The following is a 26805-nucleotide window of genomic DNA, read 5'->3' as shown; positions in this document are numbered from 1 at the left end:
CAGTTCCCAAACTTGTTTCCACCTGAATCCAGGGTGTGGGACAAATGGAGGTGGAGCAGCTTTGAAGAAAAAAAGCTGAAAAAGCCAGTGCTCAGCTCAATACCTGTGTCCCCTGGTTCTGTCCATGCTCCTCAAATGTCCTTTCATTGCTGTAACTGCCAGTCTAGGGAATCACTTCCCCAGGCATGTCCTCTCTCCTGCTCCCAGGAGCTCTTCAGTAACCCACTCTTACCGGAAGCACTCGTGTCTCATCTGGGTTTTTCCCAGGTTGCTTGATCTCATCTGCTGTTGTTCTTTCATATAAATCAGATTCACATTTATTACGGTTGCAAATATTATGCCCACAGATGCGCACCGCATCACACGCATGCATAGATTTGCATATATGAGTGTGATAAAAATGGAGTCAGCATCTGAGGGAAACAGATTTCCTTGGTAAGCTCAAAATAAGTTCCAAAGCCTACGTCTTATCAAATGAAGGGCTTTAGGCTAGATTTTGGGATCTGCTATAACTAGGAATGGCTGGGTGAAGACAGTTGTGCTGGGGTGGGCAGATGAGCAGACACCTGCTGTGGAGGAGATTGTGCCCAAATGAGAAGCTATAGAATGGTGGAAGCAGAAAAAGGGGAGAAAATCAGTTTGAGAAAGTAGTGAGGTGAGGGACAAAGACTGGAAAGACCTAATTTTGTAATCACTTTGGTAGGTACTAAATCAGGCTGTTTGGTAAAGGGTTTTCTTTCAAGTCTTCTTTAAAAATGAGAGAAGAAGCAAGTGAGGAATTTGTACATCTTCACAACTAAAGTTATCTTAGCACTTTAGAAATTCCATTGCAAAGGTTGTGTGGGAAAAGACACTAATTAAGCACATTATTGTTTTAATGCAGAGGTTGTGGGATGCAGTGAATAAAGCAAGGGATTGCAGGAAGAGATAGTCACAAAGGAATTTAAGGTTTATCTAGAGAATAGAATTTTATCACAGTCTCTTGCAGAATTTGTGTTGCATGGCAACATACTTTAACCAAATTTTTTGACGGTGGTCACTAATTATCTGTTCCTTGTTTCCTCCAAGGCCTGATTTGGAGAAGTGCTGAGTATTTACAGCTGAAACAGGTCAATGAGAGAAATATTCTATACATATCAAATGACCTGCATGTCTAAATCCTGTAAAAATGTTCATTGGGGCTGTCAATTGTCTACTAAAAGGTAGAGAATCTTTCTCTGACTCTGGCTTTCATTTGCTCATGTGAATAAAAGGGACACCACCTCTTCAGAAATATTCAGGGAGTAAAACTGAAACGTATTGGGAGTTTGTATCGTGTGCTAAAAATCCATTATACTTGTACCTTGGTATGCCAGGAAGTCTGGCTGATGTGGCCTTTCATGGCACTGCTGGTTGGCTTCAGTTAATGAGCCTTTGAGGGTTTTCTTCAGCACTGAGGGTCCCAGCAGTAGCCCTTTCTCTGTAAGCTCAGTACTAAGTGACAGGGTGAGGGAAAAAATATCAAACAGCCATCTTAAGGAAAGCATAAAACAAAGCCAGTCCCCTCCTTTTACCCAGCATTTCTACTTCCAGCTACGAGCCTCAGCTGAAGTTCTAACAGATCATCTGACCTAGGAACCATAAGGTTCTTCCTAATTGTTGGGTGCAGATCTGGGTTCAGATCATGTTCTGTTGAAGTCATTGTGGATTTGACCAGATGCAGTAGAGGAGAAAGAAGATCAAACCCTTAACAAGACAGCTTTTGTGTCTGCTCAGCAGAGATATCACAGCCTTGTAAGGAGGGCGGTCTTCTTGTTCACTGTGGTTTAGAATAAAGGTTGGAAACCTTTCCGTCATGAAGTCCAGACAGGTCTTTTTGATACCTTTTTTAGAGGAAAGAGCAAACACTAAAATTCATCTCATTTTTGTCGTGTTACTGTAGGATACTGTTAATGTGACTGTGGACCTTATGTAACTTAGAGGCTTCATCCAGCCCCTAAAGTGCTGATTAATTTGTGTACTGAGGATCACAGACCATCCAGCTCTACTAATGCATGGAAAAGTATTAACAAATTTCTATATTAACCTTTTATAAAAGGATACCAGCCTGTGTAGGAGGTAAGTAAAACATGTCTGTTCTCATCCATTAGGAATGACTGTGGTTCTTACTTCAAAGCCTGGAGAAGTATAAGCTATTAAAGCACTGCTTTCTACTTTTACAATACCTTTCAGTCTAATATCTCAAAATATTTTCTACTACTCATTATATAGAAATAAAGAGATGCTGCTGCTCAGCGTGTACAAACCTCTTGGTAGGTCAGAGACAGCTGACTCACAGTTCACTGCCAAATCAGAATGGTCATGGTATGCACTGCATTTCACAGAGATAATTGCCTAGACAAAATATGAAGTAATGAAAAAACTGCCTTGAGGGTCTGGAGGCTCACAGGTCCAAATCTTGTATTATTCTTAATGCAGATTTATGTGAGGCAGGGCAGCTTGGAGCTAGTTGATACTCAAAATAGGGTAAATTATGCCAGTTTTTATTACACTACTTAAACTCAATACAGATGTCTCTGTTGAAATTTTAAGTGGATTCTGACCTCATTTATGCTGATTTATGGTTGAAATTGTGTTTGGAGTAGTGACACCCTGCTAGTACTGTACCAGTTTCTGTGGACTGACTTCACATGAATTGATTGAGCCCTTCTGGGTGTCCCCACAGACTCTGACTTCATTGAGAAACAGTGCTAGGGAGAGGGATGATGATGAATATATGATGAATGATACAAAATGCCTGTTTGGGTTGATAATTAATCAAAGGAAATAGTTCATTTTATGTCCCTCATGTCATTTATTATTGTCAACCACATTTCAACACAGCACCAGTGCAGATGATGCCACACTAAATTCAAGAACGTTGCCAAATGAAAATGGCGCTGTTGTTTAAGCAGGCTTTTGGAGTCTAGGGTTAATTTCTTTTTCTTAGTTAGTCTGTCTTTAGCATTTCTTGTCACTTTTTTTACAGCTGAGGTGACTGGTTGTTCAGTGGAGAGCAGAAAGACTGGCACTTGACACTGGCAGTGGCAGGATTTTAAAATTGTTGTGCTTTTTGAGACAGTTAAAATTTGCTGACCTTCCAGAACACCTTGACATTTACTCAAATTACAGCAGTTATCTGTGGATTCCCACTCTGTTTAATAACAACAGGATGGGTAATGCCTAACATTTTAATGTGTGCTTAGCCTCTGATCTGTGACATGTCTATGACTGTATACTGAAAATTCTTTAAAAATGTCCGATGAAAAGTGGTTAGTGACCACTTTTTGATTATCAATTTAATTTCCAAAATGGAATGTCTAATCTTTGGGGGTTTGTTTTATACTTAGTAATGTAGCTTGATGGCCCACAAAACCTTACTTTTTTTGTTTTTCTTTTAATCTTTGATGTAAAATAGCTACTTAAGGAATTAAATATTGACATGCTTATGTTGCTAAATGCCAGTCAAGCCAGTGTCATTTTACTTATGCCAAATGTACCAAAAAGTTGAGCAATTGAATAAAATACCACCCAAAGGAGAAAAATTGTTCTTTTACTATGAGCTGTTTCTGAGATAGGGGAGAGGGAAGAGTGTAGATCTCCTTTCCACTCAAATCCAATCTACTGTTATCCCTATAAAGACTGTTAGACTAAATACTGCCTTACAACTGCTGGGATAAATATTGAGCATTACTAGATTGCCATTGAAGAATAGCATTTTTTAAGAAAGCCTGGACTCAAAGTTCATTATTTTGGGGTAGTCTCCTGGTTCTCTGGGAGTAAACAGATACTACTTATTTCATTACTATCCGAGTTTGCTCTTTGCACTGTCCTGACATCTCCCACTCACTCAGGCTGGCTTTCTGAGGGCAGAAAATAATGAGCTAGAGTAAATATAATCACCATTGTGTGAATGTGCTCCTGGTATAGACCTGAATCCAGCCAGTAGAGCTGGGAAGCAGCAGCACAAATCCAGTGCCACATTCTTCAGCTCTTCTTCAACCCAGCTGAGGGTTGAGAAAATCACAGTTAGAGAAATTCCTCCTCAGAAAGAAAGATTCTGATGCAGATGGCTGACAAAAAACCTTGTGTTTGTTCTGTGCTGGTATTTGGTGCATATTTGAAATCATCAGGAGAATTCCTATCAGTCTGAGTGCTTTGGAATGCCCCGGGTGTAAGCTGCTGTGAGAGCAACATTTATCAAAGTGTCGTGTTCGGCAGAGTGCTGCGTCAGTCTTGTTAAATCTGATTAATCATCACTTGGACAAGAAAACTCTTAGAGTTACACTGGTTGCTGGCATTACTGAGAGGAGAGTTATAGACTCAAGTTCCTTATGCTGTGCCAATAAGAAGACCATAAAAACACATGAATTGGAGAGCCAGGGAAAGAGAACGTGATCTAACTTTGGGAGCTGGAGACACGCACAGAAGGGATTTGGCCAAAAGTCTGACAGAATAGTTTGAAGCAGCTGCAGCTTGGTTAAACTGTTTGTTCTTCAGTGCAATAATGGGGTCTTCCAAGTGACCTGTATTTTACACTGGCTCTACCATATGACCACAACAACTTCCTGGGGGCTAAAAAAAACCCAAAACAAAACAAACAAAAAAACCCCACAAACAAAAACAGTCTTATCAACATATTGCTGCACAAAGTTGTGTTGAGGAAAAAACAAACAGATGGCACAGGCACAGTACCATAAGGGTTTAAGAAAACACATGATTCCTTTTAGGTACACGACTGGATTAACTCCAATCGTGTGGAAGGGTGAGGATGACTGAGTAGCATAAAGGCAGTTGCCATCTTCTGGTACTGTGCTGAGTTTCCTGTGTAGCTGAGGGAAAACCTGGCTTTGCCTCATGCCAGTTGCTGTGAAACTGGCCTGGGATGAAGTTGAAAACTGAGTAAATGACCTTAGTGTGAGATCCTTGCCATTCTGTCATTCAGTTTTGACCCTAAGACTCTGTCTAACAGGTCTGAAAATGAAATTTACAGAATCGATAGTATTGTTTGTTGCATAATTGTATGGTCACCCAGTCAGAGATGGTGGACTTTGCTTGTGTGCAGGTTTCATGAGCCCTCACTGGATTTCCCTGATGGTCACTGTAGAGTTTCATGAATAGCTCAGCAGGAATTTATTCCAAGGGCAGAACCAAGATGAATTAGTTCAATGTGTCCTGACAATTTTAATATCTCTGAGGCTAATATCAAACTTCCTTATTTTGTGTTGACAGAAGCAATATTTTGTTTATTATAGATTAATTTCAGTATTCCAGATATTTATTTAGAAACTGCTAATCACCTGAGTAGTTTGCATAGCATTCAGGAAGTCATTTCAAGTGGGCTTGAAGATTTCTTAGGCTGGCTGAGATACTACGCATAAAATTCAGTATATTCTGCTTCAAAGATCAACAGACTGGAAGTAACTGGAGTCAGACTTCTCCTGTCAGCATCATTACTGACTTTTATGTGCCTTTCCACCCTTTCTTTGGTTTTTTCATTTGTACCTCAGAACTTTTCTTTGTCTGTAAATCCAAGGCTTGAGTGGAAAAGGCTGAAAAATGGCGAAGGAGGTGAGTACAGGAGACACTGTGTTTAGGAATTAGATCTGTAGCTACACATATCTCATTGTTTTGTGTTCTCATCCACAGCGCTCAGCATATGAGGGAGACTCAGCAGGCATTTTTTAATGGATAATCAGGTATGGGCTGGCTGTGTCTCCAGGGTTTGTAGTATGTTGTGCAGGCAGCTGCACAGCAATGAATTTGCCAGGATTATTATTCTGCTTTGTTCATTGAAGCATTCTCTGATCAGAAGTGAGTACAGTAAGAATCTTAACTGAAAGAAATAAAGCCACTCTGAATTGGCCTCAATTCAAGGACATTTCCTTCTATTCTGGTATTTTGAAAGCTGATGTACTGGCCCTCTAGGAGTTACTGCTATTAGAGTATATTGTTTTATTATATTGTGCAGTTGCATTGTGGTTATGGTTTTTAAGGTTAAAATCTATTTCTGTTAATAGATGGACAACGGTTTAGTATTTTTATAAATTAAATGGGGTAGCCAGGGAGGATTATTGATGGGCAGGCATCAAAAACTTGAACAAGAGGTGTAAAGCTCTCTGGTCTTCAAAGGACACTGAAAACTCCTAGTTATATCTGCTTTAGATACCCCAGGCTCAAAAGAAAGGAAACACATACATTTAAAATCTGTGACTTGTATTTCCAGTTCCTTGGTTTTGCCCTAACAAGAAAAAAATTCTTTCCTCTTGCTACTGGAAGAATAAATGATTGCCTGAAACTTTAGTGGATTTTGACTTTGAAGAAAAAGGACCACACAGATGAAAAGAGGGAAAGCTTGGAAACCCCTGATGAAATCTCTGCAGCAGCATAATTCTCCTTACATTTCTTTTGAAATAGATACATTTTTAAAATTCCTACATTTGGTGGCTTCTAAATTTTTTTCTTTTATCTGTATCCAAAGCCTCATATGTCAAAAGACTGGTGGGCAATGCCATGACCAACAGGTACTTAAATGAAGGCAGGCTTTTTTTTTCTTCCTGGGATTTCTGCATCAGTAATTTAGAAAGCAATTAAAATTCCAGACCAGAAAAATTAAGCAGGCAGGTTCATCACAGCCAGCATGAAACATCTTCCATCTTAACTTCAGAACTAAAATGGAGAGAGAAAAGAAGCAAATCCAAATTACTGCTTTTGACTCATGGCTTAAGTGGTTGGGAAGGATGAATAGGGGATACCCTTGCAGGGACCAGGAAGCCAAGAAATGCAGTTGGGCTCAAAAGGAACTCAAGATGCACTATTTCTAGTCAGCAATATTGTTAGTTGGGATAGGATAACAGAATAGCTGCATCCAAGTGCCAGAGTAACACTGCTGCCTCAGGAATCAGCCCAGTGAGTGGGAAGGAAATTATTTCTTCCAAGATTAGTGGATAAACACAACTAGATGGATGGTAGAAATACTCTCTGGGCAATAGTCCACAGAACTGCAGGGAACCAGAAATCGTTGGCGGGGAGGTATAGAGAGTGATTTTTCTCTTGGCAAGGTTGGGAACATGACAAAGTACAGTAAAAATAAAAAAAGTATTTTAAAAAAGTTCTTTCACATCTTTACCTGACAAGCAGGATAAACAGTGCTTCCAAGCTGGTACAATTCTTAGGAATGTCTTTTGAAAATAATCCCAAGTGTGGGACCATAGAAGCTGTGTGTTTAGGCAGTTGGTATGGATGCCATCACTGTAATATCTAAGCAGTAATTAATGAATTGGAATGTTGACACACAACATGGCTGGCAACTGGGATGAACAAAACATGTTATTTTCTTATCTGTCTTGCCTTATTCTGGCAGCTGTTCTGACTACATTGTCTTTCCTCCTACTCCTCAGTTCCTCCAGTGCAGGTTCAGTTTTTCTATAATGGTTTCCCATATCTTGTTTTAGAAGTCTAAAAAAAGCTGCTCTTCCTTTTCTTCTTCTAATCCTAATGTTATTGTTTGTATAGGGTAAACAGGTAGAAGTAAAAAGTATGCTCCATTTTATCCATCAAGGTTACTCTTCATTTGGGCTACAGGTTGGTGACTGGATTGAGGTGTTGATAAGGTTTCTTAATTTTCTTCTCTACTTTCCTAAGCTTCATGTTATGTTGTAAATTCAAATTAAGCAAAGTAAGTTACTGCTGGTGACACACAGTGTTCAAGTTTGTCTTGGGGCCAGTTTAATACAAATTGGATTCTGGGCTTACTCTTCATTTTATTAAATAATTTTGGGTTCATTAATGGTGTGGTCAGGAAGCATAATGGCACTTCATAACGTAGCATAGCTTTGGATGATGCAGGGCTAGATTATCTACTGGCTTTTGGAGGACTCTTAAGACTTTTTGCTCTAACTTCCCCCAAACATCTCAGAAGCAAATATCCTTCATTAATCTTTTTTCTTGCCTCCTGTGATAAACACTGATTTTTCACAGTTTTTCCAAGAATGTGAGTGAAGAGAACATAAAAAATCCCTATATTGTTAATGTGGACCTTCGACTTCTTTTATAACCTGTGACATGTCATTGTTTGGTAGCACACAGAAACAGACATGATGATGTTAACCTTTTGGGGCAGTTTAAAAGGAGTTTCATAAGTTCATTGCTATTCCAAGATTCTGCTACACTTGCCGTGTATAAACTGCAGTGGTGATGGTGAGGAGCAATTGCAATAAAGCCATACTGTTTCAATTTTCTGTCAAAATGCCACTGCCTCAGTGGATCCATAGCTTGGCTAATCATCTTAACACTAGATTACTTCTTGATGCTAGAAAAGATGTTATTGTATGGTGTCCTGTCCCACTGTAAAAGGGGAGTCATGGAGGATTCTTTTTGATAGATTTCTTGGACGAAAATAAAGCACAAACGCAGCAATATTATATCTAAGAAATGTTTATTGATAAAAAAGGGTATGTTTTCCTACCAAAGGGGACCAGAGAAGAGAGCAGAGAGGGAAAAATGAGACAGAGAGAGAAACAGAAGACAGGGACAGCATTACTGCAAGAACCCTGGCGCTCTGTCAGCATCAGCTTGGCAGACGGGAGCGTGCGTGCCGGAAGCTGCAATGAGTCTGTGTGGCTCCCGTGGCGGACTGGGTGCGATTTCTGAACAGCAGCAGGCTGCGTGTCCCTTCCATCAGTGGAGAACAGGTTGCCCTGGCCACAGGCACTCTCCTGGAGCAGCTGCAGGCCCCAGGGTCACAGGGGCAGCGCCACAGCCAGGTACAGGCAGCGGCTGCTCAGTCAGGGGAACAGAGAGATCAGGCCTGGCTGCCTGAGGCGTGGCTGCTGTTGAGGGAACAGCGAGCACCAGGCTGGCTGGCACTGGGGCTGTGGCTGCTCTGAGGGAACGCAGAGCACCAGCCCTGGCTGGCACTGAGGCCGTGGCTGCTCTGTCAGGGAACAGCGGAGCACCAGGCTCTGGCTGGCACTGGGGCTGTGGCTGCTCTGTCAGGGAACAGCGGAGCACCAGGCTCTGGCTGGCACTGGGGCTGTGGCTGCTCTGTCAGGGAACAGCGGAGCACCAGGCTCTGGCTGGCACTGGGGCTGTGGCTGCTCAGTCAGGGGAACAGAGGAGCACCAGGCTCTGGCTGGCACTGGGGCCGTGGCTGCTCAGTGAGGGGAACAGCAGAGCACCAGGCTCTGGCTGGCACTGGGGCTGTGGCTGCTCAGTGAGGGAACAGCGGAGCACCAGGCCCTGGCTGGCACTGGGGCCGTGGCTGCTCAGTGAGGGAACAGCGGAGCACCAGGCTCTGGCTGGCACTGGGGCCGTGGCTGCTCTGTCAGGGAACAGCGGAGCACCAGGCCCTGGCTGGCACTGCGGGTTGTGCATGCTGTGGACAATGCGGGAAGCAGCGGCCATGGCCGGGTGCAGGCCGTGTCCTCTCCATTGCAGAAGTAGCAGAGCACAGGGCGTCTGCGGCAAGAGCTGCGTTGTGGAAGTGCCGAAACAGGGCAGGACATGTGTGGACAGGGAACACAGCCACGGAAGAAGCAGGACCACAGAGAGAAAAAGGCGAGGGCAGGAGGAGGGCCAACCTAACCATCCAGGCGAGCCCCCACTCCCTCCACGGAACGCAAAGAAACTGGCTCCCTGCTTGTGTTGCAGTTAACTGGTTTTATTTGCCAAGTCTCCTCCCAAAGCCCTTTTTTCCCAGGCATTTGGGCAATTTTTGCCCCACCAGCCAGTGGGGGGGTCACTCACAGCCCCATCATGGAAGTCTTCTCTCCCTGGACTGGCTGCCAGGAGAACCTTCCCCAGGGACAGGGCTAACAGCACATGTACAGCCCTTTACAGGAATTCTTCACCTCATGAGTAGCATATGTTGAGGCATAAATAAAAATCATATTGGTCCCTCTCATATGGCCAGAAAAACATTTTTTTTTTTCACGTGGTGATCTCAGAAAACTCCAGGACATCAAGTTTAAGTGCTGAGGATTTAGGTTGTCCAGTGAGCTGTGAGATGATCTGGATTAGAGCCCTGTCAGCCCCAGGATGACTGAAAATCTGGGACTCTGAATCCAGGTCAGTATAATCAAAATAATTTTGCTTCCCCTTTGCCATTAGCTTTTGAAGGATGGTGTTGTTTGTCACATTGCTTTTGCTTGGGTGTCAGCCAGGAGAAAAGGACTCTGCCTGTCTCAGGCATGGGCATCAGTTTGTGTTGACTCAAGTTGAGTAAAGTTCGCACAAGACCCACAAGCTGCCATTCCTAGTTCTGCTGAGTTCTCAAGGGACATTGAAGGCACCCCTTCCCCTTTTTCAGTTATACCCCTTGTCAAAACCATGGGAAATGGTCATAATAGTATTGCTTAAGCGTTTTGAATTCTCTGTATAATATTAATCTCTTTGAAATGTTTCCATATCACGTTATGGACTGCAAGTTTCCACATGCTGCAGAATTCCATGGGATTCGAGGCTGTGTGTATTTTCTAGGATCGAACACCTGATACTGATGCCATACCTTTATTTTTGAGGTTAATTGGAAGACCTTGAGTTTTTATCCCTTGAGTCTGCCTAAGCAGTAATGAATACCTATATTCTGGACACAGCCCTTCCATGGGAAGACTGATGAAGAAGCAATTTCTCTTTCCTGAAGTGAGAGATTTGGAAAAACAACAAAAAAATGTGCCTGTGGTAGCTAACAGGACAGTCCCCAATTGTTTGTGCTACTCCTGATGAGTAACGTTGTGTTTAGAGAGTGGAGAGAGCAGCTGCGGGCAGAAACCCAATGAGACATCGATACTTGAATGTGCTGCTCAGGAAGGAACTTAATGGTTTCCTTTTAGAGGAAACCCTATTAATTTAGCATTAATAATGCATTGAACTTTAAAGCCTCAAGGATATTGAGGCCATTTCTTTGAAGTTGCTGAGTGTCCCCAAACCATGCTGAAATTGATAATTGGTGGGAGTGGAGGGTGTGCAGTGTGATGGAAAATATGAGCTGCTGTGAAGTTGGTATCATAAGATACCTTGCTGCTTGTTATTGCATTATTTTGTAGAGGTTTTCAGACTTTATATCTAGACATAATTAAACAACTCAAGGGTGAGGAATTAACACAACATAGAATAGGCTGATGGGTGTGCTGATGCTCCCATCAGAGATTCGGGGAAACACCAAGACAGCCAAATTGTATTAATGTGGTTTGGGTCCCCTGAAGCCCTGAGTGTGCCATCAGTAACTGAGGTGAAAGGTGCTGAATTCCCCACTCCTTGCAATCAATATTATGTTCCAGTTGCTGGTATACAGCTGCAATTTTTCCCCCAACATTTCTAACAGTACTTCAGCTCTGGAGAAGTTTTGACTCTTGTGCCAGAGAAGGAGGAGAGCAGTACCTCCTTCAAAAGTAATATGAACCCCATAGATATGAATAGGATCTGAGGAAGCACAGACTTGCATCCCTAGTCGGTAGTAATTTCTAGGTGAAACCTTTGGTATTCTTTCACTCAGAGCTGCTCAGCTTCCTCAGACAGCAGTGCAGAAGTTCCCTGTCTCTCAGTTGTTCCAGAAGTGAAATTTTGCCAAAGAAGAAAACACAAAACATGTATTATTTTAAAAATTGAAGCAAATAACATTGTGTAATGCTTCCTTCCCCCAGAAAGTTCTTGGGGAGGGCAAACACTGTCTTTTACATTATGTGGTCTAACTCCTGAATGTGTGTTTTAGTCACATTAAAAAGGAAAGCAGCTTTTTAGGAGTGTTAGATATTCTCCAAATTGAGTTAGCGGTGAAGAGTTTAATGTCCAGTTGGGTGTTCTTCATGAACATTATTGGGAATCATTCCTGCTTACAGATAAGCTTATTTCAACACATTTGATAATATTCAGAGGTCAGAAGAAGTTGTTGAATAATTTTATTTCTACCCTCTTCAAAAGCCAGCTACAGGGGACCAGTAGGTGCAACAGTTTGGTTTCTTACAGTGTAACACCACATTGTCACTGCTCCCTGCATCCCTATGAGCCTGCCTGTGTGAAATCTAACCTTTTGGCCAAGGTTTATAATTGGAATCTTATCAGAAAACAAAATCATAATAAACAGAAAATAGACAGAATAGTCAAGTGTCTGTGCCAGAGCAGAGTTCCAATTGTAGTGCCTTACTTTTGCCCTCAGATGTGATAAAATCAGGTCTGCTTTTCTTGTGTTGAATATTGCTTGGAATTCACAGCAGCAGTGAGAGCTTTTACACATGGGAATGGAGGAAGAAGGATTTATGGAATTGGAAAGTATTAACTTAATGAAAGAGCATTTGCATGTTTTCTGAGCAAAATGTTATCCAGAAAAAAAAGGAAAAAAAGAAAATAAATGGCCTAGCTGATGAAAGCATTTTATTTATTGGTGCCTTTATAATCCTTTGTTTTGTTTTTCCTCTCTCAGCTTATGCTGATGCCCACAGTGTAGGCTGTGAGATTCATAAGCAGGCCAACCTTTTTTGTCCTGTAGCTACTTATCTATAAATGATGCTTTATTTAGTGCCTGAAATGTCTGTTGTTAGGGTCTTTTAATATAAAAAGGCTGCATAAAAACATCTTAAATACAGCTGCAATTATGTAGAGACTTGTTTTATACAAACTAAATATGAATTATAGAGGGTCACATCTTTAGCTTATTGCATCTGCTTAGTTCCCCTACTGCCAGGTCCACTTTGTACATGTGTATCATATTTGCTTTAAGAGGCATTTGTTGGTGTGAGCCAAAAACTCGTACTTGTTATGACTGAAGGTGTTGAAAGTTATATTTTAGATTGAGTAAGTCTGTCTTCCCTCGAAATTTTAGGTAACCTACCCTTGGGTGTAACAGTCTGTCCGGTTTATCTCGGCTGTTCGAGGGGCCTGGAAAGGCCCGGGGTGGCCTTGGGGCAGCCCGCGTATCGAAAGACGAGAAGAGGCTTCAGTTCTTCTTTCTGGTTTTATGTTTATTAATTGTTTATCTAAAAGATGTTCTTTCAGCCACCAGAGATCTGCTCAGCAGTCAGCCATGGGCACACTGTGCTGCCCTCCCGGGCAGCCACGTATCTTTATACCCTTTGTTACGTGTACAATATTTATCATTTTTCCCCAATACCATCTATTCTCATTGCTGGGTGCACTCTCAGTAATAACCAATCCAAAAGTGCCACCATGGCCAAAGAAGATGGAGGAGAAGAGGAAGAAGAAGGAGGGCAGGACACACCCCAATTCCTCCATCTTACTCCTCCAAACCCCCCTGTACATAAATCCTAAACCTTGTGTCTCACCCTCTAATTAACTAATCCCTTCACCATTCACCCTGTGAAGCCCTCATCCTTGTCGTCTCCTGTGTAGGGTTAAAGTCCAGCTACCAGACACTTCTGGCAACATTCCAGGAGTCCCGAGCCCCCCGGGGTCTCGGTGGCTCAGCATCTCAGGACTGAGATCTTGAGATCCGACAACAGTCCACAAAATATCCATGTAAAATTCAGTAATCAGAACTACTTAAAATTATTACAAACCAAGTGTTGCATAAGATTGTGGAAATGGAGTTCAGCAAAAACAATCAAAATTTTTCTTACAGCTTTTATTTTTATTTTGTTTTAAACTGCCCTGTCCTTCCTGTTATCTACAGGACTACATTTCTGTTAAAGACTCTATCTTCTGAAACACTACAGGGAAATTCCTCTAATTTTCATCTCTGCCATTAGGCACAGCTGTCTTGGATTACTTGTCAGTGACTGAGTAAGACACCTTGAGTGTGAGGAAGCTGCTCATAATGAACTGTGGAAATCTGATGGAAAATCGAGTAGCATTAAATAGCTAAATTGGCTTATGCTGGCTGGGAGGGAACCAGGATAAGGTTTCTAAGTGAAGATCACACCAGCATCTAACACCATGTAAATATATCTTCCACTTGCAGTGTTCACCGTTGTAATCACAGATTTGACGATTTCTTTTTCTTGTAGCAGACCCTCTGCCATTTTTCTGTGACTTTCCTATCAAAGCATTAGCAATGACTTAATGTTACACTAAGATTATTATGAAACTAATGGCTTATAGTTGCATCTGGTTTTATTTTTAATGAACTCATAACTATGCAGAGGGGTAACAATGATAAAAATGTTGTCATATACTTACTGCCAGGCCAATAGTGTCAGGTTATTAGCAAGGCTTCTATGGTGTAAGATGAGATAAACCTGCAGAATAATTGATAGAGCAGTCAGAAGAGCTCAGATCAATAAAATCCAGGTGAGGAAAGACCTTTTCCTAACTGCTGCAAGCCTAGCATTTTTCATCTGTGTGAAATGGCAGTAAAGTGAATGGAGAATTCTGATCTGGCAGGGTTCTACTCTTGGCTCAGGCTCATATGTGAGTGACATAAATGGTGCCATCAGATAAAAGCCTTTCTATGATTCATGAAAGTATAGAACGTAAATAAGTAATTGTAGAATGGTGTGCGCCGGCAGTTTATTTACAGCGTTCTGTATTCACTGCAGCTTTTTATATAATGTCAACATCAGCATTCCAGCAAGATGAAGACTTCTTAGCACTGCAAATGCTGTGCAGGCATTCCAGCATCTGCATTGTGATACCTGGTATCCAATACAATGCTATCTGATCATTTTAAAATGCATTTACTCACCTAGTAAGAGCTTTTCGTTTTTGAAACATGAGGCTACTCACTTTAGCCTCTAAGCTCGAGAGAGTTAACTGCTGACTTTATGGGTCGTTGGCACCTTTGCTGTTTGCATTTACTATTCATTTTTATGATCCTATACTGTGCTGTTTCCTTGTGCATGGAAGCCACTAGGAAATAAGAACGCACAACAACTTGCAGAATTTAGCCTGTAATTGTATGCTCCACAATGAGACATACCTACAGTAATCTGACAGAATGAAAGCAACACATGTCATATGAGCTTCAAATAAATATTCTGTTTCCTCTGCAGCAGCTTTATTGAAAGAGATCTGACATAATGGTGTTGTATCAGCAAAGCTACTAATCTCAGATACCAGAGATTTCAGTGCTAGAGGAGGGAACACTGCACAAATGGAGGTCATTCAGTATCCTCAAGCACTTGGACAACTTTGTCATTTTGGACTGTTCCTGCTAATGGCAGAATGCAGTGCTGCTGCTAAAAATGGTTGCAGAGCTCTTTGTGCAGGTAACCTTCAGTGTCTGTTCAGAGGGGCTTGTTTATTTTCATGTCTTGCAAAACCAACAGTGTTTCTAGGAAGCAAAAGCCATACTCTGGGTTTTAGTGGTAAAAGCAGGAGCCTTGGAGGTATCACAGTGTGGGGTTTTATTGTTTTTTAAGATATTTAACCCTCTTCAGGAATACAGGATTGCTTTCTAGACCTTTTATCTCCCCCCTGCCAACAAGGAGCTGCTGCCATGGAGGAGCTGCAGTGTTCTGGTGTCAGAGGCCACACAGAGAGACCACGTGTCTCTTTATATGTCCGTGGGTGGAAGAATTGCAGGAAGAGGTACAGTAGTTTAACTGAAATCAGAAGGATGCTGAGTTTTGCTATTTTCATGTGTCACGAGATGGCACATAGGAAGAATCCATTTCCTTGGCAAGAATCCTTGAGCCATAAGGTTGAACCTGTTTACTCAGGCACAGAGCCATTCTGTCAGATGGGTATTAATACTCCAATTGCAGAGAGCCTGTGTTGTCTGTGCATCAGGTGTGTGTGTCCCAGATAGGATTCCCAGCAAGGATTGTCCATATGGCTGTTCATTCTAATTTTATATTCCCTTGTACCATTGCTAATCCAGGTATGGGTCTGATTATGTGTCAGAAATAGGGAACAGCTTTTTCCCCCTTTGGTAAGTCCTCTTGCCCACTTGCATAAGACAGATTGGAGTGATGGTTTTGGAGAAGTTTCTGCAAGACAGACTTTTCTCCCTGGCCTTACCAGACTTCTTCCTTCTGCATTCAGACAAATTAGAGCTTTATAAATTTTTTCCCTTTTTAAGTAAAGTCCCTGTGGGCTCCATGCAAGTAAATCTTTGGCACCAAGCTGGATTTCACATGCACTGCAGAGTGGAAATCTGTGTTCAGTCACTCTCTGCATTACTTTGCAGGATGTTTTGCCTGGACTGCTATAAAATGTTGAGGTTTCAGAGTTCAGGAAAGAGCACAGCACTGGAGATTGTCACGCTAACTGCCCCCTCACAACCCCACCTGCCTTGCCTCTTGGTTTCCTCAGCAGACTCAGTTCTCTGTACATCAACAGTGCTGCTAGCATTGCTCTTGCTCTACCTTAGATATAGCTAGGGCACAACATCTTAGTTTAGTATTGTATTTCCTGTGTTTCATTTTCGTGTGAATTGAAGACATAAGGATCTGATATCTGAGGAATGTGTGTTGTGATGCCAGGTCATGCTCTTCTCTGATAGCTGAAGCAAATGCACTGGCATCCAAATATTTAGTACAGAGCTTTGATAATCTAGTTTCTTGCTCATTTCATGCAGCCTGTTCCATACTAATGAAGCAGATATGAAAAAGTGTAATAAAAATATTTTTTCCTGCTATTCCTTTTGGAATTAGCTATTGTAAGTATTGGGGTAACCCACTGAAGCAGAACTGCAGAGCCAGCATATTTCAATTTTGGTTTAATATAAACTCCAAATAATGGATTATACTTCTCTTCTGGACCTGGCATATATCAGTCAGATTGCCCCAGAATGGGAGCAAGCAATATATTTTTCAGTTGTATACATTTTGGTGAATGCTGATATTAGGCAGCTGGATTTGAAAATACCCATCCTACCCGAATACTTAGCTTGCTTTTACCTTTCTCTCTCTACATATATATGATTTTTTCAGCTACTTCTAAAATGCATATGCCTCTTCCTGGCTGAAATGATTTGAGCTGTGTATATGACTACAAGGTGCACTTACATGCAGTGTAATTTCCAGGTAAATTTTAAGTAGAAGAATTATGGCTCTCTCTACTTTGCTGGGACTCTTTAGTATCCTCTCCTACTGCCATTTTGGAATCTTTAAGAACTTCTTCTTCTGAGGATGTGAAAGCAAGTGTTGAGATAGAAAAAAAATTGTGGTTCAGACTGGATAGTAACAATTTTCTGCTCATATATTTTGATTGTGGGTTGGGATTTGCCATTTTGCAAATGTTTGTACAGTGCGGTCTAGCACAACTAAGCCATGCACAGTTGGAGTTCTCCAGGCAATGTTATAAAAACTAAAATATGAGGAAAATTTCATCTGCAGACTGTAAAGGGTGCACAGTGGAACAGTCCTTTCAGTGTAACCCATCACTACTCAGTTAATGGAACAACATCTGTTCTGCAAGGAGAAATCTGCATCCACATGAAACCTATCCCACCGGCATGGCTGGATTTTGGTAAGGCAGCGTATTGGTCCTTCTGTCAGTACATTTCATTAAAGTACATTTAATTGACAAGTTTTACTTTTGTTTCTGCAATATGCAGTCAGTTAAATCATAAATACTGTTTTGTAACTTGATAGAACAGTATTTAATGGTCTTTATCTTGTATCCCTTTTAGCCTGAATTTCACATCCTCTTCATAATTTTTAATGACAGCAACAATTTTTATTACACTGCTGGAACTTTTCCCAGGGTAGCTGTGTTTTTCCTAAATAATATGTGATTTAGAATTGAAACTGCAGCAAAAAGCTGTCAAATCCAGTATCTTCTGTAACTGTAAATGTATGTAAAAAAATATTTGGCCCTAGTGAAAGAGATTGAAAGTGTCTTAAAAAAACAAAGACAACACCAAAATCTAAGTAAAATGGTGCACAAGGTGACTGAGCTTTCTGTAGCTCAGGGGGAGTTGCTCTAAGTAGGAACGTACCAAGCAAACCACAGGTGAAGGCAGAACATATTGGTGTATCAGCTCTTCGCTCTTATGGAGATCAGCTGAACATTTGTCTTCATGTGTGTCTGTGTACCCTTTGAAAATACTTCCAATTAATAGTGACTTTACATTTTGACCACATAATTTGCTCTAATTCCAATTTAAAGACAAAGAGAAGTGATGACGAAGAGCAGCAAACATGAGCAATCAAGACCTTTCTGCTCTTGGCTTTTCAGGACTTTGGAGAAATCATTTAGGCAACAAGTCTTATCAGGGGCAAACCTCATACAAAGCTTAGGCTTTTTGTTGCTACAACCTTCAGAATATTGATCGGAGAAACCTTTTCTTGTGTTCCTCCATTGTGCTCCCAGATGCTCCCACACTGTAAGAGCTGTATGTCAGAGACACCAGTCACAAGCAAGTTTTTGGCAAGTTACCTGGGTGGCTGAAGAGCGGGAACAGACGTGGGCGCTCCAGAATTTTTCAGTTGAAATACATGAGAAAATCTTTTGCCAAAAAATAGCTCACAAAATGTATGGAGCAAAATTGAGTGTTACGCTGGTGCTGGCTAGCTTTGCTAACTTCTTGCAGTGCACATTTGCCTGTGGAACAACCAAAACCAAATGTTTAGGGGACCTTAGCCAAGGCAGCAGGTTTGGACACCATTGCCTGTCCAGTTCAAACTCAGAAAAGCCTTTTTCAACCTGTCTATTTGGTGTGCCAGTAAAAGATTGGCCGATATCTATATATTATGATCTCTTGACCAAAAAGCAACTTAATATTAAATCAGGTGTATGTGTACTTTTAGTGATTGCCTAGAACAATTGTCTGTAAGCTTTAGCAATATGCTGTTGGATGGAAAGTTGTTTAAATGCTCTGCAACAAATAAATCTTTGGCTGCTGCTGGCAAGGTGCGAGCTATTGCCATCTTTCTATTGTCTCAACCATGTAATAAGGCTGATGCTGCAATTCTTCCAAAGCAGAGTATATTTTACTGTGTGATGAACAGGGACAAAGTTCTCCTAGACACATATGCATAGTAGGATTCTATAGATTGAATAAAGATCACCTAGGAATTTGAGTGACTCTTCTGTACAGGATAGTACCCTGTTTCAAGTTCCTAAAATTTAGCTAATTAAGTCCTATGTTTTGCCCTAATTTTATAGTTTCTTTGATTATTTCTTTCTAGCTCAACAAAATTCACCAAAAATCCATGAAGGCTGGTGGGCTTATAAGGAGGTGGTCCAAGGAAGCTTTGTTCCTGGTAAGTGGAATTTTAAAATTTCAGATTTACTTAAATTTTTTTTCCACTGGAATTAATATTGGTTGGGTTTGGAGAAGATATTTTGGGTTGATTTGTTTTCATTGCAAAGATTTTTAGTTGACAAGTACTCAACATCGTATTATTGTGAAGTGCAGAAAGGTTTCTGTTAATCCATCATCCAAAGACTGCGGCTGTTTTTAAGGGAAGAAATCACTTTGATGACATTCCTGGTTTCTCTCAGTAAAACCAACGTGATGCTGCTTTGTGAGTGTATGTGTTCTGAATGTAGAAAAGGGAAAGGAACTGAAAAGTATTACTGTTAACTGAAATAATTTATCTGTTGCAGCACTTCTAGGTAATAGCATTTCTACAATTTCAGATTAGATTTTAGAGTAGATTAGGACAAGAACCCACTACATGCAATTGTCACTGATTTTTGTTTAGTGAACAAACTATGAGTCAAAAAAATTAAATAACTAGGCTTCATTGAGATTTAGTAAATGATAAATAATCAAGTGTCAGCTAAAAGGATTCTGTGCAGCATCTTTTCAGTGTGATTAACATGCATTAAATGATGTGTATTAGCTATATCTTATAAGGCAAAATAGTGCTTCAAGTTTTATTATGAATGCATTGAGAAAATTGCTACATGATCCTTATTTTCTCATAATAGTAGAAAATATTGTTTGGCTGTTGTGTGAGTGTTGCAATATGACATGAAATGAATGACACACACATATTGAGATGTCTAAGGTAAGAAAAGGGCTATTTATTTCTGAGCTCTGATATTTATAGAATTTTTAAAATGACCATGGATTGGAGGATGAAATTGCTACTTTAACCACACTGGTTAAACTAACAGTCCATCAATTTTCTCCTCTTCTAGAAAGGAATGCAAAACAATCATTATTTACATGAAAAGTGCATGAGAAACTCCATTACAAAAATGAAAACATTGGAAGGTTAGAAGAACTTAAAAGAACAGGGCAACATGTGAGCTATTCCTGAGGATCTGTAGATTTGACCTATCATCAGGTTCTTTCACTGTTGAGAGAACTGTTACAACCTGACAGTCATCTGAAATTCCCAAAATGCTGATTGCCTTGTTCAGAATTCTAGTGCAAATGAGATTAAGTATTTCAGCCCACACATTTCTGGCACTGAAATGGTTGTGAAAATCTACAGGCCTGGAGCTTAATTGCATATTAACGCAGCATAGAGTAGCTTTTCAGATGTACTTGAGATTGGTTTGGGCTGTCAGACACACGCCAGTGTATTGTGCATGTTTAGTTCCTCATAGTGACAGTAGGGGAAGAAACCTGGAGAATATAATCACCTGATTTCAAGATATTTCAGCCTTCCTGAGTTGCATAATTCAGGTAGATGCCCAGCAGAAAATGAATGAAAAAAATATTTGCTAAACAGGCCTAAACTTTAAGTTCCTGAGAAAAATAATATAATTGTCAGAATGTGTAAGAGCTGTAGCGAGGGATGCGGGACTCCAGACGGCTTATTGCATCCAAGATGTCACAGCAGTCCAGGGTCGTGATGACAGAGCCTGTGCCTACAGCTGTCAGCTCTAGCTGCAAACAAGCCTGAAGACTCTTTAATTTTGGTTTCAATGCATTATATACTTTTCTTTGCTCAGCATCTTAATACAGAAGAACCATTCTATACCTTGACTTTTACCTATAGCCTGTCATAACTACTATAATTACCATATTCATGTTACTATTCTCCAATCACTAAAAGTTAGTATGTTACAGTTTAGGCTAGAAGTTGTTTTTCAGCTTTCTTGCAGTGGAAGATTCTGATTTTCTATCAGAAATCTATCCTTTTTTCTACTTGCAACATTGGCAATCTTGTTTGCCTGTGGTATCTTTCTTCTTGGTAAAAACATCTTGTTTGAGGTGTGTTTATCCTTTGCTCTAAGCCATAAAATCCCTTCTAACTAACATACCCTTTGCCTTCTTAGTTATCCAGTAAAACTGTATCAGCAATTCTTTTCTTCTCTATCAAAACCTGCTTTCATTTCTATTCCTTCTTCAGATTCTACATTCAAAAATCTTTCTGCCAATCATACATATCTGTGAGTCTTTCTTGTCAAACTTTCATCCTTCCCAACAACAATGTAAAGAAACCTGTGATCTGTTCATGCTTGTGGTGTTCTAGTCTTAATGCTGTGAGACATTTAGGCTTAGGTACATCCTTGAAATATGAATGAGGAAACAGTGATGACTCAGAAACTTCTGGGAAGGAAGCCCTTTTAGATGGTGTGGAAGAACACCTCCTTTCTGAGAGAAACCTGAATTACCAATGTCTTGAATATCTGACTAAGCACATTCTCAAGAACTGGTCCAGAAAGTCAGTAATGAACAGCTTACTGAAGCAATCTTGAAGAAAGCTAGAGGAATTTGGGAGTACCTTTCTTTCAAATTCAGCTCTGCAACATGTCAGCCTCGGCAGAAGAGAAAAATCCCATGAGCCTTTACAAACAACTAATTTTTTATCCTAGATTTGGGAGCCTTTGAAAACCATATTTAATGTATTTCAAGGCTGTGTTTGTGGCTGTGCTCTCAGACTAACACATCACAAAGGATCTGCTGATGCATATTAAGTTTGTCCGTGTTGATTGCTGTCCGGTTTATCTCGGCTGTTTGAGGGGCCTGGAAAGGCCCGAGGTGGCCTTGGGGCAGCCCGCGTATCGAAGGACGAGAAGAGGCTTCAGTTCTTCTTTCGGTTTTTATGTTTATTAATTGTTTATCTATAAGATGTTCTTTCAGCCGAACAGAGATCTGCTCAGCAGCCAGCCATGAGCACACTGTCTGCCCTCCCGGGCAGCCACCTATCTTTATACCCATTGTTACGTGTACAATATTTATCATTTTTCCACAATACCATTTATTCTTATAACTCGGTGCACTCTCAGTAATAACCAATCCAAAGGTGCCACCGTGGCCAAAGAAGATGGAGGAGAAGAGGAAGAAGAAGAAGGACAGGACACACCCAATTCCTCCATCTTACTCCTCTAAACCCCCTGTACATAAATCCTAAACCCTGTGTCTCACTCTCTAATTAACTAATCCCTTCACCATTCACCCGGTGAAGCCCTCATCCTTGTCGTCTCCTGTGTAGGGTTAAAGTCCACCCACCAGACACTTCTGGCAACATTCCAGGAGTCCCGAGCCCCCAAGGTGGTCTCGGTGGCTCAGTACCTCAGGACTGAGATCTTGAGATCCGACAGATTGCAGTCCCATATCAGATCTCACGCTAGATGCTAGTTAACCCCTGAGATGTGAGAGCTGCCAGGCAGAATGAGGAGCTGTTGCTGGCGTTGCTGATGTGCACTGAAGCAAACAGCTACAGCCATCTTGCCAGGATGTTTTCTTCCCACAGCTGTTTGTCCTGACCCAGGGCTGGAAGTGAACACCCCAAAGATATTAGAAAGGAGTGTTTGTCCAACAGCCTGCCACTGCAGTTCAGAACTGGCATCTCAGTTAATATGACTGACATGAATCCAGCTCTGTAACTGCTTGGGGGAGCAGCCACAAATGCAGAGATGATTAATTAGGGGCAATATAATTGTAAAACACTCCAGGAGGAGTTGCCGGAGTTTGTCTGTCACAGCTTTAGCTTGGTAAATACTTTTCATCTGCTTCAAAGCAAAGTCACTGTCTCTCTTTGAACTCTCACTTCTTCCATGGAGAACTGTGTAAGAATGCAGTTAGGAGTGTATCACAATATGCCTGGGTTAGAATGTGCTGGTCATAAGTTTTTCTGCTTAGTCTGTTTTAAAAGCATTTAAGCCAAGTCCTAAAAACGCATTGGATCCTGTGCAGATTTGCCATTGAGCAGTTCATTAAATCAGACCATATTTCATTACATTCCCCAGAACCAGACTACCCATATTCTGGGATAGATTTTAGAAAAAAAAAAAAATCTCTTTCTAATGTTCATCTGAACACAGGTTATTTCCTGCTATAAGCCACTGAGCTGCAGTCAGTGATGTGTATCTCACAGAAGGGAAAGATGTAGGCAGAAATGAGGTTACAAGACTCCTCACAGTGTCTTTCCCAAATTTGCTTCTTTCAGTGCTCCGAGAGAAGGCAGCATTGAGAGCTGGCAGGTTCTCTCAGCACAAGAACTGAGGCTCAGGTCTGTCTTGGTGCCCAGCCTTGAAAGAGAAATGCAGAGTTCTCAAATGCAGGAGGGAAAGTTCATCAAGGCTGGGTTTGTGTATCTGCTGCTGGAGCAGAAACCACTCTCCATCTCTCACCTGTTCTACAAGCAAAGAATTGCTCTTATAATTTAAATCATGTAGGCAAACAAAATAGAAAGTAAGTAGAACTTCAAAATGTTAATTGAATGCAAATTAGGTTTCAAATTAAACTTTGGGGAATGTTCAAGGATGAAGAAGGAATACTTTCCTTTATGCATGGTGATTTGCATAATAATAAAATAATTTCTATTATTACAAACATTTACTACATAGACTTTTTCCGGTGTGGAATATCAAAGTAGTTTTTAATGGGTTAAAACACCTTTAAGTAACCTTTTTCATGTCTTTTCTTTGGCTGTGACTATGAATTTGGGGTGTCACTGAAGTGATGCAAGCAATTTCCAGGTGACCAAGATAGTCATATTCCAAATTCATTGATAACCTTGTTGTTTCTTCAAATAGATGTGCATAACCTTTGATAATCTTTGTGATTGTATTGATCCTTTTCATACTGGTCCTGTTTTTTCATACCATTATGAAAGTGGGCTTTGGTAAGCATAAAATGTAAAGGTTGTTAAATCTAATTTGTGATCACAGAGTGCACTTGGCAAGCCTCCATCCTGTTGTGGAAACTCTGGACTATGTGATAGTACAAGCTTGTAACTGTTTTGTTCCCAGGGAAGATACTGTCTTTGGGCCCCCCTACTGAACTATACCAAATCTAAAGTTACTTTACAGGGTGCTAGTGCCACCCTCAGCTAACAGGAGGAAATCCATCAAATGAGTGAACCTTGCTGAGGGAGCAAATGATGTTCTCCTTCCATGTAATAAAAGCTGTAAATGAACTCTAATTCCAGATTAAGATCTCCATCCACTAGGATTCATGACTGGCCACAGATCACCAGTCAAAGCCCACCTTTTTTCCTGAGGTTCTCAGATGAGAAATTCCCTGTTCATGGTTCCTTTACAATTTCTTTTACACTAAAAGGGAAAGGACTGCTGGAGTTCTGTGATGCTGTTCCTACCTTTTGCAAGGATGTTGGTGGGATTATGCCCTAACCTTGACCAGCTGGCACTGAGAAACTGCCTCCAAATGCATTTCATAACAATATACAAGGGACAAGAAGTCTGAAACAATTGACAAGCTTGATCATGAGTGCCAAAACCTCATTTTAAACTTCTTGCTATCCCCTTGTGCTTTTGTTATGGCCCACAGAGGCAGTTTAGTGTCCCTAGTTTCTCCTGTCTGGGCTTAAAATTTCTTTCATTCCAGCTTTGAGCTTTTTTTTTTAAATTACAAATGTTTTTATGTACATGTTCAGAAATAACCTTTGATGTGCAGGTTACTGTAAGGACCATAAACTGTTTGTCCATGGCTTGAAACTGAGAAGATGAAGAACTTCAAACCCACACACTTGTTAAACTTTCAGCTCTCAGTTTGTGCCACCCTGCAGTCACAGAGGGGTCTGTATCATACACTGAGATGGTGATCACTTAAATGTGGCTGCCTGAACACCAAAAACCAAACCTGCTGATTCCTGCTCCTGCACTGCTCACTTTTCTAACTATAACATCTCTCCTGGTCTTATTTTGGAACTTCAGGAGGCTGCAGCGTCACTCACCATCTGGTGCGTTTTGCTTATCAGTGAAAACAGTGGTGCTGTCTGAGCTACAGCAGTGCTTTAAACAGTCTGCACACACCCTTCAAAATCATGCAGTCTGCTGTTGCCTCTGAGGAGTTAACCACCCATATATAATTATTTATTGGAACGATAATAGCAGTTTTTCTTTCAGAAAGCAATATTTTGGAACAGTTCATTTCTTCAGGGTGATAGAACATAGATACTGGAAATCATTCAGTTACTGCTTTGAATTTAGGTTAGTATATGTAATATGTTAGCTTTGGTTGTTAGTTAAAGGCAGCTTGAAGGAAATATATTTCATAACATTTGTTTTCCTGGTTTCTTACTTCCTTTGGTGATTCTGCGAAAATTGACTCTTTAAAATCATGTAGCTAGAAAGGAGACTAGATTTAAAAAAAAAAAAATTATGTGATGGTTAGAGATAATACAACATAGACTTTTCCCAGTTACAATACCTGGTGGCACCATGATTTGGTTCCCCCAGCCCCTGTTCTCACTTGACCGAGGAGCTTGGGACTGAGGATCACCCTTTACAGGTGATTTTGTTACCACCATGAAACTCAAAAATTGGCTGTCTTCAGGTCCTTCCCATGCCTTTGAACACACATTTATGCTGTCCTTTTCAATAAAGTCACTGTTTTACATACAGCCTGTAACTGCAGCCATTTTGCAAACAGATCTCTAAATGCTGTTTTTCCCTCTAATTCAGTCCTTCCATGAAAGGAAAAAAAAATCTTTTAGGGGGCCAGCAAAGTGAACTAATCGCAGTAAAGCACTCTAAAGACCTAAAATTTTAAACCTTCACAAACTTGTGACTGAAACACAGTTCTTTGCTAATGTGGTCTCAGATCCCTTTTCTTTTAACACCCTGATTGTCTTTCTTAGCTGTGGCTTTTCCTCCTCAGTTACAATTGGTATCCATGAAAGGAAAATTGCATGCAGCATATGTACCCTGGCCTTTTTTTTTGTTATCCTGACATGACCAAATGATTAAAATTGTCTTCCTGCCTGTTCCTAGTCCCACTAGGCACTGCAAAGGTCAAGCTTTCCCTTGTTATAACCAACACTTGAAGTGCCAGGTTGGACCTTGCTGTGCCACCAGCTGTCCAGGGCCTGTCCTGCTGTACCCACAGGTTTCCCTGCCAGGACATGAGCAGTGTCCCTCTTCTGCTTCAGGAAAGTGCAAATAAGGAAAACCCTTTTATTGTCCCTCACACTTTCTGCTAGGTTAGATAATGTTTTTGATATGGGAGTACTCCAGATATTTATTGATGAAGTTGAAAATCTTCTTTCCCACTATCCTGAAGTAGATGCTCTTTATCTTGCAGTGACACTAAATATGGGTTATAAGCACAAAGAACAATTAAGTACTAGGAATGTGTTGTACAACTGTAGCTACCAAAACCTGCATGGATGATGGCTTCTAGCTGGGAAGAAGTTCAGGGGGTTAATACCATTTGGGCAGTCATATAATCAGAAAGCAGTATCCAAAACGTGCTGTCCTACAACACTTTGTGTTTACAATCTCTACAAAACCTTGAAGTGAAAAGCCAGAAAGCCACCTGTGTGATCTTACAAGGTTCATCTTTACATGATGAGCACATCCTCTTAAGCTTTTGCTTGAGAAAAGAAGGATCATTCCTGTGCACTACCTTAGCTGGACCATCAAAAATTGGGGTTTGGGATAAAAAGGTTAAGACTAGTATTAGTAATCTTTCTTTTCTTAGGTTCTTCACTGTGACCTAAAAGCAAGGGAAGGACTCCCAAGGATAAACACTGGTGTATACAGAAAAGGGTGTAGGGGGTGTAACTGGATGATCTT

The 26805-nt window shown here is 40.9% G+C and overlaps 1 protein-coding gene across 3 annotated transcripts in view; it reads left to right on the top strand.

Annotated features, from left to right (window-relative positions):
• The window catches only part of CA10 (carbonic anhydrase 10), a 148131-nt gene that overhangs the window by 17698 nt on the left and 103628 nt on the right, over nucleotides 1-26805 (top strand). For 2 of the 3 annotated variants that reach the window (XM_064728695.1, XM_064728696.1), the window contains exon 3: nucleotides 19047-19121. In XM_064728695.1, coding sequence (XP_064584765.1) covers nucleotides 19047-19121 — 75 coding nt within the window. Of the gene's footprint in view, nucleotides 1-19046; nucleotides 19122-26805 lie in introns of those variants that run through there. The other variant, XM_064728697.1, reaches the window with a different exon arrangement.

The sequence above is a fragment of the Zonotrichia leucophrys genome, chromosome 18 (genome assembly GCF_028769735.1).
Source record: "Zonotrichia leucophrys gambelii isolate GWCS_2022_RI chromosome 18, RI_Zleu_2.0, whole genome shotgun sequence".
Lineage (NCBI taxonomy): Eukaryota > Metazoa > Chordata > Aves > Passeriformes > Passerellidae > Zonotrichia > Zonotrichia leucophrys.
Note: the sequence above shows the minus strand (reverse complement) of the source record. Positions and strands in the feature narration are given on the sequence as shown.